This window comes from Thunnus albacares, chromosome 5, assembly GCF_914725855.1.
Source record: "Thunnus albacares chromosome 5, fThuAlb1.1, whole genome shotgun sequence".
Lineage (NCBI taxonomy): Eukaryota > Metazoa > Chordata > Actinopteri > Scombriformes > Scombridae > Thunnus > Thunnus albacares.
Genome location: NC_058110.1, coordinates 12,506,884 through 12,528,285, shown reverse-complemented (window position 1 = coordinate 12,528,285; position 21,402 = coordinate 12,506,884). Strand labels below are relative to the sequence as shown.

General features: G+C 39.1%; 1 protein-coding gene across 2 annotated transcripts in view; it reads left to right on the top strand.

Annotated features, from left to right (window-relative positions):
- The window catches only part of sema3bl (sema domain, immunoglobulin domain (Ig), short basic domain, secreted, (semaphorin) 3bl), a 71,387-nt gene that overhangs the window by 24,463 nt on the left and 25,522 nt on the right, over positions 1–21,402 (top strand). For both annotated transcript variants that reach the window (XM_044351220.1, XM_044351221.1), the window contains exons 3-4: positions 4,454–4,516; positions 13,684–13,803. In XM_044351220.1, the coding sequence (XP_044207155.1) occupies positions 4,454–4,516; positions 13,684–13,803 (183 nt within the window). The remainder of the gene's footprint in view (positions 1–4,453; positions 4,517–13,683; positions 13,804–21,402) is intronic.

Sequence of the window (21,402 nt, the reverse complement as noted above, 5' to 3'; positions counted from 1 at the left end):
GCATAAGAAATGACATGTTGATAAAAGCAGAGGTTGTTTTGGAATTTAAATCTTCTCTAGGGACTTTTTTTCTTTGAGTTTGTTTTAGGATTGCAGAGTGTAAAAGGTTCTTTAAATATTTTGGTCCAGTGTTTAAATCGGGTAATTCTAGCCTTGTTGCATCCTGCTTTGGTCAAAAATAAGTTAATTACATTCCATTATTCTATCTATAGTACTATATCTGTAATGAAAAAGCAACAAACTCTGCTAAAATCAGCATGCAGCAGCATGATGTACAAACAGTAGCTCATGTCTGAATATTTTTCTGCTTTTAGAGTCATAGTAAAAGTTGAGTGCACTTAAACAATACAAACAAAAATGTAATTTGATAGGGAAAGTGTATTTTATTGTAGCTTCAGTGACCACAGGGCATAGGGGATTCTTGTCAAACATATGATAAAAGTGTTATTTGTTATATGTCTCTGTATTGTTAAAGACAAGTGGGGTTGATCCAGATCACATTTCTCATTCATCATTTGGTATAATGTGCACTAAAAGGGAGATACTGGAGGTTTTTGATGTATTCCAGGTTGTTCAGCACCTAATATGCCCGTTTCTATCTTAATTTTGGCTTACTTCTCAAATATTGTATCTCTGGAGTCTCTTTTGAAGGTCCTGTTCATTCACAGGGGCGGTTTCATTGTCAGAAATTATGACAAGTTCCAGTTTGAAGTTAAAGGACGGGCTGCGGTCGTGACCGTCCTCCACGGCTCACTTGTTTCCAGCTCTGACACACTTCTTTGCACTCTGTTCCAAGTTCAAAGAGCAAATAAATAGCAAATGTGAATGATGTTTGAGGGTGGATTAAAAATTAAAGAGCACTCTGAGAAGGCAGAGTCACAGTGATGAAGTGTCGAGCTAAGTTAAATAGAGGAAGAAACCAGGGTGGCTGGTGGAGGTCGGCCATATTTCCTAAATCGTGCAGAGCGGGAATCTTGGACAGTGAATAGAATATTACAGTACACTGACTCAGACTGTTGCCAGCCAGGTTTTGGGCAGGGCCTGATTTCACGGTATATCAATATCAGTCAGGCATGCTATCAGGCTGCTGTAGGTCAGGCTGTGTGTGTGTGTGTGTGTGTTTGTGTGTGAGTCAGACCTTTCACCAGGCCAACATTCATATCATTCATATCATCCAGCATCATACAAAAGAAATCGTTCCAGAGATTGAAACCATTGCAAGCCAAGTCTTAGACCGACCATAATTTATGCATTTATTTCAGTCAGGCATGAAACAAATTTTTGTTTCAAATGGATTCCCACAGTTGCAAGCCAGCTTGCAGGTCAGGCGTTAGTCACACATTAGGTGGTGCAACAACAAAAATATTTGCACTAGTGTCCATTGTACATGGAGAAAATATTCATACCAAGAAAGCAGTGGTTTCTGGTTTGATTTATTTTTTTTCTCGAAATTCTTCTAAGAAAAAACAATCCCTCACCAAAAGTTGTACTTGAGGTATTGTAAAAATATTTCCTATTGAGTAAAACTGAATTCTGACAGTCCAGCAGGAATATGGTAAAGTTGCCTCAGTTTTTGTTTTTGGAAGGCGCAGACAAGTTATGTCATCCTGCCAATAAGGATGCCACATCAGAAAACGCTTCTATACATCGTTCTAAAGGGACGTTACAAACTGCATATTTTGTTGTCGAATTTCAAGGACTTATTGGGAGGAAAATATGTTGATGGATGATTTTTCATCAAAATATGTATTTCACAATTGGAATTGCAGGAGAGGCCGCACTTTAACACGCCCCTGTTAAAGTGTATAAAATACATAGATAACTGACATTTAAAAAATTTTGCAAAAATGTGGAATCTTTTAGATACTACAAAGAAAAATATGTTCTTTAGATGCTAAATGCAAGAGGACACGTATTTGTAATAGAGTATATATACAGTCTTCTTCAACACCAACTCAATTTGATTTGTATTCTATCTGACATTTTATCTAACATTGTGAATTTTCATTGTAATGATTTGTATTTTATTTCACTGACACAGAGGTAAACTTAACTTAAGGGATTGATTGGCTGAGTTTTGTTCTTTTGCACTCCACTGTATTAAAGCAAATTATAGTGGTTAAAGTACTTCAATGTCACATCTTTTATCTGCACAGGACTTTAAATACAGATGACTATGTGTGAGAGAGTTTCAGTATGTCTGAGCCAGGTTTCAGTCATCCTGATTCACAGTGCGCCCGCAGTGCTGGCTGTGATAACTTGGGGTTTATAACACAGGAGATAAAATCTGTCCAGAACTTTTACTGGTGATATGAAATTTAGAGTGTGACGAACAAAAGAGGAGAATGTGGTTTGATTTTGAGCCAACGAGGCAGAAACAGATATTCGTTTGTCTCATTTGTCTCAACTCAATTTACATTGTGTCTCTATTTTTGTTTCTATCACTTCATCACTTCAAATTCATACACACTCGATAACAATCTTATACAGTTGATACGAGAGTGGCCCCGTCACACACACACACACACACACACACACACACACACACACACACACACACACACACACACACCCACATGCTCTCTATACACACACTAAACACAATCAGACATAGTAATGCAAGTCAGGACCATTTGTTTCTTCTCTGGTTTCTATTCTCTCTGTTAGCCAAAACAAAACAGTTTCCTACTGGACCAGACAAAGACTTATTGTCTCAGAGAAACCCTCTGGTAGTTTGCAAGAATCTACATTATTTCACACATCACTGAAGCTCAATACTGAGACAGACTTGGGCTTTCCTCTGCAGTGGCAATTGGATTTCTTTTCTCATTTGTAGAAAGCAGATTGGTTAAAACTATCCACATTGTTTCAGGTCCAAATTTTAATTCACGCCTATCTGAGACTGACCTCTTCTCCTTATTGAATTGGCAGAATGAGAGGAAGACTGTGGGACTTTCATAATCAGACAATCTTGGATCTATGCTGTGAGAACTTGAAAACTGAAGAGAGTTTTATTTATTTATCTTTTCTTTTTTCAAGATCCAGATGGTGTTGTAAGGATACACTAAGGGTTTAGCTGAGCACAGCTTGCCTGTTTGTCTGTAGCCAAAGGTCTCGTTTTATTACTAGACACAAAAGAGAAGACTGACATTGGAGGGGACAGAGCCACGAGTCTCTGGAGTCAACATTGATACAGCAGATTCACATCTAGTTTGAAGTCTTTCAGAGCATTGCAAAGTTTCCTTCTGTTTCAGTTTTGTATGTTATTGTTGTTGTGAACATTGTATAAAGGTGGTTGCCTTAATCCATATTGAGCAAGTAGTTCTAAAAGCATGCGGTTAATCAGATGGACAAATCAATCTTAATTACACTGTGGTCTAGTTAAGGTTTCACATTTCTCTACTCTATTCCAAAATCATGTTACTTGATCCTCTGAATTTAAGAATGGTATTTCCTGTAGTAAAAAATAACAAAAAGCATCATTTATTTGAAATATTTAAAGTAATTTTAGCTGTAAAACACACTTCATCACTTACTTATAGTCGTATCTAGCTATGCAGTTGTGCTTTGGTCAGTCCACAGAAGACACTTATAACAGTTTTCAGCCCAAGAAGAAAGCAGTTCCAATAAAGTTGCTGGATTATTCAGTGTAACCGGTACATTACTTTTTATTTTCAGGGTTCTTTTAAATGGTGGCAGGGTCCATGACAATGGAGAGATGGCAAGAAATGAGGGAAAGAAAGATGCAACAAAGATCCCTGGTTGGACTCATACAGGGAAAGTTGCGGTTAATGGTTGACATCTTAACCTCTTAGCCACAGGGACACCCCCTTGAAGTTTTGAACATAGTTTTATTTCATTGCTGTGAACACGATAAAAGAAATGACCTCTATTGTTTTGGGGTGGAGGCAGAAATCTTAGAGACAGATTATCTCAAAAACTGGGCAAATAAAACCAAAATTATCTGCATGACTAGATACCATTAGAGATAAGTGAGAAAACATGTTGTTAAAATATGACGTAATCTGGGCAAACCGACCTGGCGTGGGCTTCAGCATGTCTGAAATGATGAATGTATGTGTCATGTCTCAATCAACGCTACAGCTTTACAAGCCAAAAGTTAAATCCTAAAGTCTTGGGCTCGTCCTCAGAAAGTTTTTCTTTCATCATATGCAGAAGGTCCGTTCTGCTCAATTTGCTTCTAATTGCTATAAAACAGAATTTGCAAGGAGAATAATTCAAATTTAATGACACATGCCGATGATTGTTTTGATTGCATTTACAGTCACATAAGGGGTGTGTGGCTCCCGCAAAGCAATTACATTTTGCAATATGACTGAATAAGGTGGTTATTTACATCATTTCAAAGTTATGAGGTCATTAATCATTGAACTGTTTTTTTTTCTCTCTCCTCTTCTTGTTCATCTTTCTCTCTCTCTACCTTCCTTCATAGATTTATTGGCCTCCGTTACCTGGCAACAGAGAAGACTGCATTCAAAGGGGGAAGGAACCACAGGTAAGTGATTCACAGTGTACGAATGTTAGCTGTAGCTGTTAGCTAGCAATGTCCATGTGTGAGGAGTGTGTCTGTGGACCAGGAACTCCAGTTATTTTTATTTTTCTCCAGTTTCTTCTGCTTTTTTGTCTTTCTACGTGTTCCAGTCATACATCATTTGGAACATTTTCAACTCTGACACACCTGTCTTCACCGCAGTTTGCTCTGCCTAGATCAAAGCTGCGTCTGCTCCCACTGTTGCCCTCCCGTTGACTTTGTATGCATTCTTGCGTTGCCTAAAGTTTCAGTGTTTATCTTTCCACTCGCTGTATCTGTTCTGTCAAGTTTGTGTTGTAGAGAGATCACCTGAGCCAGCCACTGCTCCTCATTCACTATCAGTACACAGACAGTTTTCAGCCAATCTCTTCAAGATTGTCCACGTTGCTTTACTGCTGTGGCCTTTTTTAAGTTATTCCTGCATTCCCGGTTTGTGCTTGTAACCTGTTCTGTTGTCAATGTCCTGCCAGTCTGCTGATTTTTGGATTTGTTTGCCGGTCCTGACCGCCTGCCCGATTTTTAAGCCTTTCACTCTACCAGTTGAGTCTTTGTGTGTACATTTGGATTTCCATTCCTGCTGCCAGTAACCTGACATCTGACATTACAATGCGGCCAAAAATGAACTGAACAGACCTTGTTTTTTCCATAAATGAGGTGACTGAGTTGACCTCCACTATTGACTCCAGACTCCACCTCAATACCTTTTGCCAAATGTGTCCAATGAAGAGCAGAGAATCAGCTCTTTCTATGGCACTTGTGTTCCTCCAAACCAAGTTGGTCATTGGGTCTCCAGAGATTTCAGCTGCTTACCCACTGAATCCTGTGTCCACGTCAGTCTCTGCTCTGCTCTGCTCTCAGTGTTTCTCCTGTTTCTTCCCGTTCATGCTTGTATTTTTCCAGTTCTAATTTAAGGAAAGACATTTTGACAGGTTTGAAAACAAGAATACAAAATATTAATGCACCGCAAGGTCCTTTTCTTAGCTGCAGTCCCCAAATGGCACATTTGTCAGGGAGTGCAGATTGCGCCTCAGGCAATACTAAGCATGCAGTAAATGGCATCCTGACACAGTTTAGTGCCATGCTGTGTTGTGCTGACTCTTCAGTTTCCTACCCTACCGCTCTCTGCTCTCCCACATTACTTAAAAGGTACAGTACTTTTAATGACTCAGCAGCTGAGTAGTGTTTGTCTTTAATGAAATCTACAACTTACTAGCACTGTCAAGATAATTTAATAATCATAATGAAATGTTACAGCTGTGGTGGATGAGACCAGTCTTTCCCGATGAAGAACTGCATGGAAAGCTTTCAGGAGAGCATTGCTGTAAATGAAGACTTTTATTGGTTTTGTGAAGGAGGGATGGGAGGTGGGATTGAATGAGGAGAGGGAAGGAACACAAATAGAAGGAAATAGGGAGTAAGGTATAGGAAGAGAGGAAAATATGAGAAAAGATAAATAAACAAAGAGAGCACTAATCTAATTATGTGCATGTTTATGACAAGAAAAAAGAAGGAATGGATATTTGGAAAAAGCAACCGCCTACAATAATGTCCAGAAACAAACCACATTTTATTTACAAACTGGATGACACACATATGGGAATATAGTATACCAGCACCTTGAGTTGTTCACATCCCCACAAGCTGACTCAGCTTTCTGCCTGTTAACCTGGAGGAGGTTAAAGAAACAACTTTGTGGAGAAACAGGGGGATAGATAGAGGAGGGGATGATTTTAAGAGCATCTTTAAAAAGGGAAGAAATAAAGGACAAAGTAAAGCACAAGTGGCTGCAAGGGTGAGTTGTAAGATGGACCGAAAGAAATGAGAGAAGGGGTGAAAGAAAGGAGGAAAGTAAAAAAGAAAGTAAGAAAATAAATTAATGGAAAGGAAGAAAAAATTTAATGAAGTCATTTCTTTGATGTACTGAGACATCGTTAAATTATGTCCCAGTTGGAGGAGAGGGTCTCAGTGGCTTAAGTGGTGCCCAGAATACATAAACTGGCACTAATTACTGGTTTACACACATACATCACTCACTCACACACACACACACACACACACACCGCAATGAAGACACACTGTTGTAAGAGTTGTAAAAGTGCTGCGGCTTTTTGTGCCTTCTTGTACTCATAGCAAGAAGTCTGACAGCCACCTCCATCTGGAACGGGTTAGAAGGTGTGTGTGTGTGTGTGTGTGTGTGTGTCAGTAGGTATATGTTCTCTGTGTTTGAAGTGGCAGGTGTGTCTTGGGTGTCTTATATCAGTTTTATTAGGTGTTTCCTCTGTGCGTTGCTCACAGGGCTCACACCACGCTAGGTGTGTGTGTGCGTGTGCGAGCTACTGTACTGTCCATAGAGGAGAGGAGGAGTCACAAAGCATTATTGCACAGGTCATAAAACAGACTGTGTGTAACTCTACCTTACGTGTGCCAAAGGAGTCATAAAGAGTGTGTGTCTGTGTGTGTGTGTGTGTGTTTGAGTAAGAGACAGAGATATTTGTCTTCTTATGTTAAACTACACAGACATCTTTCTGCATTCCTTCACGTATCTCGTTTTCTTTGTGTTTCAGAGTTTTTTGGTGTCAAATTAGATGGATTACTGTTGTATCTTGTGGCATTGACAAAGCAAAAGACACATACACCCAACACACACACACACACACACGGACCCATATGGTCCATCTCATATGTTTGCTGTCTGAGTTTGTTAAACACAACTTGAGTTTGACTAAAAGTGGTAGAGGCTGAAAGGTGAAAGGTCCTCACATTGTGTTTTTGGACTTTTGTGTGTGTTTGGTGATTGAGAGAAAGACATACATGAGAGAGAGACACAGAGGCAAAGAGAGGCAGATTAAGGGTTTTAGTTATAATCAATCCAGGTTTGATCATTCAGTTGAGGAAAAACCAAAAAATCCACAGCCCTTAGCTGCATGAGCATGTTCAGAGGGTGCATACCTTGACGTTAAAAGTGAGTGGAAGATAAATAAAGTAGGGGGACGTCCTCTTTATCTCTCTAATGAAAGTCTCTGTTACCACCATAAACATATTTTTACTGATAGCGTCTCCTCCCAGAGTCATAACCTCATGACCTTCACCATCATTAATTACAGCTCAGACAAATAAATAACAAGCAGAGGGGAGGTACTCACTGTCTTCAGTCAGGCGTGTACTGTCTTGCTATGGCTGATGACACATTTTTGGCTGTTGTCTGTCCGTCACTGAGTCACTAAGTGATGAGATTAAACTGCTGGTTGGCAGAAGGCCGCCAAAGGCCATTGAAGCTAAGTATCCCAACAATATTACCCAACCAACTGACAGCAAGCAGCAATGGTGGAGATTAAGCTGTGATAATTTTTGTAGGACTGTTAATATATCCTTTTATCAAGTTTGAATATTTTTTTAGGGGGGGTGCCACAATTACCTTCTGAAGGAGACTGTTGTGTGATGTTTACATGAGAAGAGGATCTGTGCGTCAGTGTAACTTCCTGTCAATATCTGTATATCTAATGTCTAATGTCAAAATTAAGCACTTCTGTGTTCATGGTAAATAAAATAAAAACATTATAATTAATACATTTACAAACTTTATACACATGAAACACACTGTATTGGGGTCATTTACACTTAGCATTAATGATTAACTTTATAGTTACTGTATTAAAACTATTTTTGGGTTGTGGGTGAGTGAAATAATATGTGAAACAATAGCCTAAAGGCCCAAACTCACTGAAAGCATGGGTGGATTTTGAAGTAAACCTATTGTTTTAAATCGCCGAATATGCACCAAAGGCGTTATGAGGTGTGTCAAACTGTCTTGATGCCCCTATTCTGACCTTCTTTTGATCTTGGAGCATCACATGAGGACCCAACAACCAAAGCTGTTTGTTTCTGCAGCCAAAAAAAGAGAGAGAGAGAGTGCGAGCAAGCTGAGAGCACGAGTGAGCAGGTGAGAGAGAGACAGCGCGGTGGTGGTCAAGCATCTGTGTTGGTTCTGTGGTGTTGTCATTTTAAATCTGATGCCTGCGGTGCGCCATAGGAGTAGACCTTAAATCTTAACTCAACCTTTCTTACACAGCCCTATATAGTCTACACCCAAAATCTGGTGCAATGTGTTTTAAGTATTTTTAATGTTTTCGGGTTTTTTTTACAGCACCTTGAGTTACAACTACTGCATGAAAAGTACATCTTAGAAATGCTGTGCTGTCTGATGGTAACCAGGCAATGTACAAATTAAAAACCCTCTAGCGTTTCATACACCGTCCAGCCATGTACTAGGTTTTGACCTCATCTTGTTTTTCTTCATCTATCTGTATCTTCTGCTCACCATCAAGTTAATCAATCCAGCCAGAGAATTCCTCCGTCTCTAATGGGCTGAAATTGTGATGCATTATAAAACTGTGCATGTTTAACATAAACTTAACATTTTGAGCACAGAGCTAATGTTAGTAATCCTTGCTTCCTTGTGGTCGGCCTCATCAGTGCATGTGTGATCAGCTCCACTTTGTTTTAATTGTCTAATTTTTGCCTGTGTGTAGAAGAGCTAATTCTTAAATGATCAGGATTAAGCATCACATTTTAACACTGCATACAAAAAGTCTTTATTAGGTCAGGGTGGATGGTTGGTTGGTTGTAAAAAGTGAAGTGAAGATGTGGTTTGTGTCCTCTCTCTTACAAACTGTTCTCATTGGCTTCTTTTTAACAATGACGACAATGTTCCCCTAAACTTAACAAAGTTGTTCTAGTTTCCTTAACTCAAACTTTTAGTACTTTTGGGAGTGGTTATATAGGTCATTTTGAAATACAGCAATGACCAACAAACAATTTGACTAAAAACAAATTTCACTGACTCACTCTGTTCATGTGGTCATTAAAGTAAAGTGATTTCGTAATTTTCAGTGACATACAATATTTGTCTTTCCCGTCACTGATGTTTAAACATGTTCTGGGGTGGCCTGCTTTGTGTGAGGGCCCGCTGCAAGCCTCCAATAGCATCAACAAAAACACAGTTGATAATTTGAAAGTGATCACTTTCTACCTAAGAATTGTACCTACATTTAATCACTTGACAGGACTGAAGTAGCGCCAATAAGCTCTGTTCCATCTGCAAACATTCCCAGTATTGACTTATTCAGTAAATCATGTTTATATTTCAAGAAAAATCTTTAAATCTCTAAAGTCTGAGAGTTTACTGTATACACTATGGAATTACTGCCAGTAGAGACAGATTTGGGAAGATGTTGCAGCTTCTCTTTATGGTTCTTCGCTGTGTTTTGTTTGATATTAATGAGAAAAAGATGATGCAGAGGCCAGAGAAACCAAGGGTGGTCTTTTTCTGTCTTAAGTCTGCCAGGAAGCTGAGTAGGTGACTGTGGTTTTCTTTACTAAAATGAATATTTGATTGGTTACATGGTGGGAGTAGCTGGTAGATTTTGGGAAAAATCATCTCACACGGTTTGGCGAGAGTTTCTTGCCATTACCGAGTGTTTTCAGTGCTGTCTGGAAAGCAGTGATGAGTATGTAGAAAACTGTCTTCTTTGAGGATCATAAGCTGCTGAGACCAAAGACTTGGACTTGCCGGTTCATCCAGCTGTCTAGCTTTGAACTGCCTTCATGATGTGTGTCTTTGATTGTGTTTGTGTATGAGGTCCTGTTGACTATAGTCTTGTGCATATTTGTGTGTGTGTGTGTGTGTGTGTCTGTGTGTGCGCGTGAATGTGTTGGCTCTCATTTCCTGTTAGTATTACAGAATCTGACTTTTCTCCACTGAACATCGGCTGTTTATACTGGAAACTGCTCTCCATGTCTAACAGTGCCTCTCCCTGCCCAGGTCAATGATCATAGAACATGTTTGGCTGCTGGAACTTTTCTTTGCTGTTTGCTCCATTTTAGCTCTACCATCGTGCTCCATGGACATTGCTTTTAAACTGCTTAATGATCACAAAAGTAAAATCCTGTCAAATAGAATTTTCAAAGCTGCAATTCACTGTTGGCCCAAACATTCACCAATTAAAACATGCAAGCACCACTGTTGGAGTAAAAACAATAAAAAAACAACCCAAGTTTTGCCAAAATGATGCTTTATTAAATATGACGCTAATGCTCGGTTGCTGATGGTTGAGGTTTCATTCAAAATTAAAAACAAAAATCCATTTGCATGTAGAAAAATATGTGCAGATAAGAAAATGATCTGCTAGTTAATAGTTTCTTACATGGTATATCAATAAAAATTCCTTCTAGAGTAAATTTTTTATCTTTCACCTGCAATACATCAATGCATTATTTTGGCTGCTACCGTTACATTTTTGTTGCAAACACCTTTAAATTCCCCAAAATATAACATGCATGTGACAATGAGGTTGAAGGTTCAGAATTCTTGGCTCACCCAGGACAAACTTGGAGAAGAAATAGTATAAGAAACATATCCCACTCCCTCGAGCAAATTTTCTTGACTGCTTCTTTGTGGAGCTTATTTAAACATTTAATATGTCATTGCCAAATTGTGATTCCGTGTTATACTTAGTGCAAACAAATCAGGCCATGATTGAAATGATTTGTATCCCGTGGCACTGCTACTGCTCATGTGTCTCAAAAATAAAGACCACATGTCACCATGAACCGTGTTTCTTTCTGTCATGAGGAAGTCTCCACTCGTGCTGCCTGGAGTCACTATTTCTGCTTCTTCAGCCCAAGTTTTTTTTTTTTCTTTCAATTACCGAAACATGTTAGGAAGGTCTATATATTTCTTATCCAGGTAGTCAGTTGTCAAATAAAGTTTAAATCCATCCACTGGACTGGATCAGCAGTACTGCTTTGTTTGCCCTGGAAACACAGCGCCCTCCTGTTGTGCACATAAAAAGCATTACACTTTGCACAGCGGATTTCATGAGAAATCAGACTTTGTAGTGCACACTGTAAAGACCGCCAGTGCTGTTGGCAATGTTCATGTTTGTTTATGTTAATAACACTTATGTCTCTGAGTGAATGTGGTAATGATTTGATATTTAAAATGCAATACATACCTTTTTTAACCCTCAAGACACAAAACTGTGGTTTTTGTGGGCAGCTTCAAAGTTTGAACTGTGTGAATGAGCAGCAGGGTACTGCTGGGAAAGAATATTTATGGTCAACCAACCTTCCCTTGGTAATCAAAGGTTAATAAATGAACATTGTGAGCTTTTGTTTCCACTCAACAGCCTTGACCCTAACTATTCAGGCAATGATTAAATCTCCTCATTTTCAATCCTGGCTAGATGTTAAGACTATTCCCAAAGAGACCAAACCAGATTTAGTAATAAACCACTTCGTTTTCTGTTTAACAGCATGCCCTTTATTGCCACTTAATCTCAATAAGACCACACAGATATGTAAAACCCAAAATCCCAGAATGGGAAAGCTCAGGCATATTTCCTTGTTTTCAACATTTCATTGCACTCTTTGCTCTCTGAGGCCACACTCTTCACGACGAGTCCCTGAGTAGTAGAACGGAAACAAAGTAGAGACAGATTTCTATTCATTCTCCGTCCACTTGGTAGACTCTCTTAGATCTCATATATCTTCTGTAAGAACGTAGAGGCATAAGCCCAGCCTTTCATTTTCTCCCCTGAGGATATTATTCCAGTAGGCTGGAGATAAATTCTGCACTGTTTTATCAGGCGCAAAGCCATCCAACATTAATTTGGGGTTAATAATTTGGCGAGTCAGAAATCCTTTTAAAATCATGCCAAATCTGCTCTTTGATACCCCCCTCTCCCTCAATAAAAATCCACTGGCATATTTAAAAATCAGATTTTTGTGTTGTTTTTTGTGTACACTGAATAATTAGCGGCAAATTGAGATTTATTGAAAGCCTCCTTACTACAAGTATGTTTCTGTTTAGTTTATTACTGGCCTGGTTTTATTTAGGTGGAGAAATAACTCAGCGGTGAAGGGCGACAGGATGATGTAAACTATTTCTTGTACCACAGTGACATAGTTTACATCAGGTCTGCATTGCCGCAAAGCACTCAAGGAAATGATCAGCAACGTTTGAGTCTCTCACCACGACTTTTAGCGGGATGCAGGCCACACACAAACGCAAAATGACAGTTTTACAAGATACATTCACACACAATATATGCACTTGTAAAAACACAAGAAGGCCAGCACTCGTGCAGATGTTCGTGCTCATTAATCGTGAAAAGACATGCAGATGCATAATGCACAAATGCAAAAACAGGGCAAAGAAACTTGTATCTCATTCAGTATTGGGTGAATACACAAATACACATCAGACACTCATTGTGCAGATATGAGTTTGACCTTGTTAACTTGAGAGAATGACACTCGGCCGATCCCTTCCTTCTCAGCTGACACTCGTTTTGTCAGCTGCTGTTGTTACAGACAGGAAGAAGGAAGTTGTCGTGCCCTCTGCTTCCTGTAGACTTGATACTGATTTCCTCTGTCACCATTTCTTTTGTTCTCTCTCTTATGGCTATTTGAGTGTCTGTGTCTGGCCTTTCACACTTTGTTTCCAGTTAATTGTGTGCTTTATAAAGTAGTAGTAGTCTATTTCTGTCTTCCTTTCTTTGTAAAATCTGTGAGTCAAATTCAGATTTACGGTGTCTTGATATTCCTTACTCCTCCACAAAAAACAAAAGAAATTATCCATTACGTTTTCGCATTGGCACCCAGACATTTCTGATGTTTTAAAAAAACTTCTTGACAAAATTCCTCTGACCCGTATGTGATGAAACTTGTTCTACAACATCAGCATGTCTCTGGCTGAAATCCAAAATTCAGATATACGAGGCCTGTGCGGGACACTGAGGCTATCACATTTCATCTAATAAAGCTCTTTCCTTGGCCCTTATTACCAACATGTGGGATCAATAAGCCTTGTTAAGAAATCATTTTGTTCTCTTCAAAACCCTAAAAAAAATCATCTTATCTGCATTTGGAGGACCATTATTATCGCACTGTGTATTTTGATTTATTTAACTGGCTATCCCTGTTGTGTGTGTGTGTGTACGTGTGTAAGAGATAAACTTTGTATTCAGGTGGACATTGCAAAACATTTGTTTCAACATATTTTATATCTTTTCACATATTCTGTTGAGATACAAGGTTTTTATTAATGTGCGTGTATCTCTGTTTTTCAGACGGAGTGTGCCAACTTTGTCCGCCTTCTTCAGCCCTACAACCGCACTCACCTCTTGGCCTGTGGCACTGGAGCCTTTCAGCCGATGTGTACCTTCATCTATGTGGGACACAGAGGAGAGGTAAGCTGGGGTGACGATAGGCGGTGTGTGTATGTGTGTGTGTGTGTGTGTGTGTCGGGGGGGGGGGGGGGGGGGCTGCTGGGGAGAACTGTGGGGGTCTACAAAGTGAGAGGAGGAATGTCTCAGTACACCAGTCACTCATTTACAAAAACACACTCATACACTAGACAGACAAATACACACATACACTCACAAACAGACACAAAAACACATATATCCTTTGTGTTGGCAACTACATGCAAAAAAATAACAACCAGCTGGTGTTTATGAGGAAAACTCTGTGATATACAGCTGTCACAGTTGTGTAAGACTCATATTTTATTGTATGCATGCTGAACTGCGGCACTCTCTCTCCATTTCCTAAAAGAAATGTTTGGAAACAGTAAATTATATGCAATTTTTATGCACTTTGTAGCCATTAAAAGGACTTTTCAGTTTGGATTGTGCAGTTTAGCTCAGTGTATCTGACTATAAGTTGAATTTTACAACAGTCACACCCTTTAGCATGTCCAATGATATAAGGCTACTCAATATATTACAATTACTGTCTCAAGCTGTGTTAACTGTACACAACTATAGATTAAATATCAATCTCAACTGAGAGCGTGATAATAATAATGATAATTCTAGACACATTATTAAGAAATTACTACTAATTACTACAGACATTGATTTAATCAAAAAACTGATGGTTATTGCTGAAGTTGCATAAAGCTATTTCTGACTATACTCTAACTTGTTACACACATCTGGTGAGCAGAGCAACAGTGCCATTCATTGTGCTTCTGTCCATCCAATAAATGTAAGTCCAGTACTGACTCTCATTTTAGCTCAGTGTTGGTCTTCACAAACCCCTGGGAAAAAAAATTGCTTATGGATTAATAGTGTATGAGAAGATTAGTGCAAGGTAAATGTGCATGACTGAAAACCAAAACAATTGGATAAAAGAGGCTAAAAAAACTCAGTTAAGATATAATTTTCTGTAATCATAACATTCTTTATTTGACTGATATTTGATTTTATGCTGATATGAAATATTGCTCAGTGACACCAGACAAGTTGATGCTAAATTGATAAATTGAAAGTTAAATTGAAATTAACACTGACTTAAGTAAATCTCAGCTGATGATTGGTTAATACAAAACTGTATTAACAATGGGAAAGTCTATTTAAAGATATATTTATATATATAAAATAATGTACATATGAGATGATAAGGGATTACTGGGTGGCCTCCAAATGGTCCTGTGGAGGAAACCAGTCTAATGGAACAAATGTGGTTGGTGCCAAAATGTTCTTTTTAGAAATCGTCAGCCCAGACTGGCCTGCTCTGTGCTCAGATCCCCTGGGTTCAAGGTTAAGCCTCAGCAGGCAGCTATGCCATGAGTTTTTCTGTCGGGCTACTCAGCTGCAGCATTAGACCCTCTATACATCTTTTCAACTGCACAGACTGGCTCTCCATGCAGCCACTCAGCTCGTGGGACCTTCTGAAATGTCTCACACTTGGAACCATTTGAAAGACAAGAATCAATGAATGGAGCCATTAAGACAGACTCTCAGCTCGCTGTTTCACGGCGGTCCTCCAGATCACAGCCCCGTGGGCCGCCCTGCCGGGCCCAGCAGGAGGGGGTCAAACTGGGCATGAGGAGAGTGGAAAGCTGGATGCTGGCAAAAAGCTGTGGAAGGGAAATGAGACATTGTGGTGGGAGAGTGCCAACCTTTTGGTGGGAGTAATGTGTATGTGGTGGATTGTGTGGCTTATGTGTGCACATAAAGTACGGAAGGTGTACTACAGAACTTTTGTTTTTTTCTTCTGGATTTAGGTGCTCATCACAGCGTGTGTTTTGTCCATTTTCTGCCTCCCTCTCAATCTGTCATCCTCAGTGTGTTTTTTGAAGACTGGGTTTTATGGCCTTCAAGAAAAACACTGCTATTACTAAATAACTCTGAGCCCAGTAACAATATACAGTGGTCTGCATGGTTGAGAACAAGGAAAACTAAAACTGGACACACAAAATCAATTCAGCAGAATCACTAAATCACTTTAAATCCTCAGACCTTGTGGGGACACAGGAACTTTTATCCAGAGACAATTTATCACAGCTCTTGTCGGCAACCAGTCAAACCCCATGTACATACATCTGTAGCTGAAATGCACCACAAACAGCTATTTTAAATTCAAACAAACAAAAACACACTTAGTGCACACTTTGTCTTGTAAAACTCACCTGTGTGGACATTGGATTTGCTGCAAACGCTTGCAAACTTAGTCTTACTTTTGTTTTTGTCTTTTTTTTTGCAGTGATTCATCTAGCCAAGCACAAAACAAGACAGTTTTTGAAATTCAAATCTAATTTTATTGATGGTTCAACGCTGTTACTTGAGGTTTGCAGTGCATTTCACTTGCACACGTTGAAGCAAATTTGCTCAGACAACCCTCAACCTTCAAAAATAAAGGATTGTTAGCCATGTTTGCAAATGGCAAAGTTGTAATTTCTGAGGTAAACCTCGTTGTTGACTAGTTTATGATGGTAAAAATGGTGCATCCCTCTGTGCAAACATTGCTGCATTTGTTTTAGTCACCCCAGGGAATGTGGATGTATGTGTTTGTGATGGGGAGATGGTGTGTTTGTGTGTGTATCTGTGCATGCCCAGGTGTGTATGAACTGACTCCTGGATTGTGTCAGCTGTATGTGTGTTAAAACTCAGACCACCTCAGCTGTACTGACTGATGTTAAGATACCAGCTGTTCTCCAGCTCGTATGTGTCTGTTCAGCATCACTCAGACCACACTGTTTCCCTTCAGGTAGTCTGTCTGAATGGACGACACCACAGGGAGCCTGTCCATTTATTTAACCAATCGTTAACTGGTGGAGAACACACACCCATCTGTTTATCTGACCTCTCGAGGGAACCGAGGCTGCGAGCCATCTGACCGGACTCTGGGTGGGATGACCTTTGACCTCCTAGGTGTTTCATCTCAGTTAGGGGCAGACATACGCATACTCTTCGTGTCTCTCTCATGCCACCTCTCTCTGTCTTGGTCTTATGTTGCCATCTAACTGTCACACAGATTTTACGCTAAACCTCTCAGATGTTGTTAGAAATGTAAGTTAGGTTCATTTTACATCAGCTATGTTTAAGTGAAGAAAGAGGCTATTGTACTGTCAATGTTTTGAAAAAAATATTGATATAGGACAAGCTGTTATTGTTCTTAAGTGTCAGCTAATCTTAACTTTATTTCATGCTTTTATTCAGAGATTGGCAACCACCTATTGTCATACGCACATGATAGAGGGGAGTTTTCACATTCCTCTGAGGTTGTGGTAAGATTTCAGGACCACCAAAACCACTTTGACACTGTTGAGCAATAAGCTTGAATTTCATCTGGCCAATCGGGAAAAGCTCACAATATGTTGTAGTTAACTGTAGAAATGTGTCACCATTGCTATGGATTATAGACAATGTTCACATAAATTTTATCCTCATATAGATGTGCATCTTAAGTCCTAAAAAAATACTAGATGAACCTAATATGTGTCTTGAGTCCATGTGTTTCTGCCTCATTCACTCTGTCATCCACACACACACACACACACTCACAGGAGTCCCCATGGTGAGTGACACCGCTGCCTGAGCAGTGTCATAGATGTGAAAATAAACCACCGCACTACAGTGACGACATACAGAGAACCAGACCACACGCACAAACGTGAACACACACACAGTCAAACCAAACAAATGACACGCACTTTAACGTATAAATATGCAGAGATATAGACAGAAACACACAAAAAAACATGATGAAAGACATGCGCATATAAACAAATATATATAAAAGCAAATATGTGGAAAGACACAGATTCACACACACACAGAGCAAAGCAGACATTTATAGAAATGTGACAACAACTGACAAAACTGGAAAGAAGAGTCAAAGCTGTACACACATGAGAACACATAAACAACCTTAGAAGCATTTTGGATATTTAAAAAAAATATTTTTTATATACCGTATATATTTTTAAAAGCCCACTTTTACTTCATATTCTGCTTTTTGGCACTTAGAACATAATTTGCTGAGTAACTAAATGCTACAACACATAAGACACCTCTTAAGTCAAGAGAGAAAAAAGCTCTTCAGCATGACAAATAATACATCATTTATGTGGATAGAAAAGTGGACTGAGAAGATTGAAAGCACCATAAATCACCCTTTTATTTTTCCCATGTATGTTGCCTTTGGATCAAAGCTCTAAAAACTGGAGATGAATGAAGCCTCTTTCAGGCTTATTTTACTACTTTTTTCTTTTTGATCTTTTTTTGCTCCTTTACTTGTCCTTTTACTTGGCATTTCATATCAAATGTTCTCTGTAATGATCATCATAACTCTTAATCAGCTCTTGTCTCTCTCTTTCTGTCCCTCTTTCTCTACTTCATCTCCATCTTTTCTCTCCTCTCTTTCATTTTCTTCTTCCAACTTTCATCTTATGCTCCCTCTCTGTTCCTCTCTTATAACCACTGCGTCCTTCTCTTTCAGTCTTCCCTTCAATGAGATGAAGATAAGAGCTCTTGGGATGGAGATGAAAACAGGATCGAAACAAATAAAAACTGAAAAACAAATTAGAGAACAGTGTTGAGCGAAAAGCAAAGACAGATGTAATCAGAAAGCGAGCTTCTCATGCTTTTGCTAGAGTGAGAGGTGAGTGCTGAGAGAGGGAGCCCAGTCATTATTTGACTGGACAGGGAGGAAAAGGCCAAACACAACATAAAATCAGATGAAGTCTGTTGGTTTGCCAAGTTGCCTGTAAGAAGCTTGGAGTCCAAATGGTAGACTTTGTGAGACATTTAACCTTTTTTTTTTTTTTTAAATTACAGACTGTGTGCAGCCACTATAATGTGTAGCCAACTTGTCACACAGACAACTTAAAAGATCCATGAGACATCCATCATAAAACCCAGATAAAATGATGATTCACATCGTGAAACTTAAAAGGGCAGCCCCTGTTAGTTTTTGTAGTATTTTATATGCTCATGTTGCATCAACCTCTACTTAACATCAAAATATGTGCAGTGAGGGAGGACAAGTGGGGAGGAAGATGGAGATGAAGATGAAAGGCTGGAAGAAGCGGAGGACAAAAGGTGGATGTCTGCTTTGTTTAACTCAGTAGGACAGAGGAAGAGGGATAGGACAGAGACAGAAACAGCAGCCAAGAAGCTGTTTTGTGACTGGGTGGTATGATATGATTAAACCTGAAAGTGTATTTTTTTTACTCCTGTCCCTCCTGCTTGCACTGTATTATTTTTTTTCTTACACCGATAGGACCAAATGTCTCCACAAAGACGGAAAGACAAGGAAAATAAATCACCAGTTCTTCCACCTCTGTTAAAAAGAAAATCCCATGTGAGATATTACATGTTACTGCATTTCAGTCTTACATGTTGAGTGTATTCAAGGGCGTAAAAATTTTATTTTTGGTTTCTTAGCCTATATATTATGTACTTCTATGTCCGACATTTTGCAGAATGCCTTCTAACAAACCACAAATAATCTTGTGGACTGGTTGTACTCAGCCACTGGTTTGACAATCCAATAACAAGAGCGAGATAAATGTTTCCTGTTCAGAGACAAAGCAAGTCAGGTCTTAAATGTAAAAATGCAACCCTGTCTTGTCAGTGTATTGCATTGTAAGGCTTTTGTCAGTAACTGGCATCTGCAGCGTACAGTGCAGTGGATTTCTCCTTGCATCGTTGTAACATAATGAGTCTGGGACGAAGCCCAAAGAAGCTCTTTGATTCTTAAGAACTAATGATAAAAAGATCTCTTGCTGTTTAATAGTTGTTTTTAGTGTTTTAGGGTGGATTGTTCCTTTAAAATGAGACTATGTAAGTGTGTTAGCAATGGCCACTGTAGCCAAAAGTGACGATTAGGGGATAATAGTAAATGTTAGTATGCTAGCACAGTCAGTTGTATACAGTTGTATCTAAAGTTTGTTAACTTTAGCTTCATAACCTTAAATTAGTGGTCACACCAGACCAAGTAAAGCTGTAGCAGCAACACTCCTGATTGTATGAAAATTGATCAAGGTGGTGTTTTATTGCTAATAAATTCTGACTTTTCATTTGTATGAGGAAAAGTGTGCCATTTCTTTTTAAAATTTATATAGTCTCACTTTAAGGTGGTTGATGTAGGACGAAGATTGCAGCTAGTGTTTTGGTAAAGGGCAAGGTTATATAATGAATAGGGTGGAGGTTAGTGACCGAATAAAATAAATGAAGGTTCTCACAAGTGAAATGACACAAATGTGCAGGTATTTGTATGTGTGTGTGTGTGTGTGTGTGTGTGTGTCAGTAGTCTCTTGTCTAAATGGTTTTGCAGTGGGAGTCCTGATGTATTTTGCTTGGCACAGCTGACTACAAAGTGGCCTGGATGTCTCGCTCGTTCTGTATCGCAGCACTTGTGTATATTTGTCTTGGCGGAGTTTGGCCAAAGTGACTCTGACAGTCTAATCAGCTGCAAAGGCAGCCAAACCATTCCTCTGGATCATAATGAGATAACACAGACAAACGCACACACAAACCACACCAATCACGCACACTCTCTTGCAAATAGGATGCACAAGTGCGCAGTGAAAAATTGGGCACAGAGGTGCACAAACATGCACACACACACACTCAGATGGTGGATTTAGAAATGCAGTGATGTTAACTTCAGTAACAAGAGAGCGAAGAGGTGCTGAATAAGGAATAAGGATGACTAACGAGTGAGCTAAAAGACCTCAGCAGAAAAAGTGATGGGGAGCAGAAAACAGATGGAAATTCAAGATAAAGAAAGAAGAATAGTGACGAAACGGATGGAAGAAACCAGGGAAAATGTTTACTGGGCAACAAAATGAACAAAATTATATATACAGTATATATTACTTCTACGAAAGACATTTTTATTGTTCAGTATCTGTATGATTCAGAAGAAGACTCATTTCTACACTAAATCTGTCATCTTCTACTAGCAAGGGATTCATCTTTTGGTACAGTTCTGTACCACTTTTGCCAAATGATGTATTTCTCATTTTGGAAAAAAAAAAAGCACATGTGGTACAACTTTAAAATGAATGAATAAATAATCATACCTTGCATAAAGTCAAGTGAGAAGGACAAATTAAATCCTCTGAAATCATACTGATATAAAGAACTGGAAGAAATAAAGTGTTTTTTTGCTGCTTTTTTTCACAACACTTTTTATTTATCCCCCATCATCTCAAATATAATTACTTGTGAGTGTGTGTATAAGCGTTGTGTGTGCTGGTGGTCTGTACGTGTTCACTTTGACACCTGTAAAACTCATTCAAACCTCTTTATGAACAAAAAGCTTCATCTGGATTGAATAAAAAATGAACTGTCTCTCCTTATTTCCTAAGATCTGTTGGATATGCCAGTATATATATAAGTTTTCCTTTGTTTCTGACAGTAGCAATTTGCTACACGCATGTTACTCAGCACGTATTATTGCATGAAGGAGTGTTGGTGCACGTACCGAACTTAATGTCCACGGGTGTGCGTATTGTCCCCCGTGCTTCTTACAGTGACTTCAATGTCATC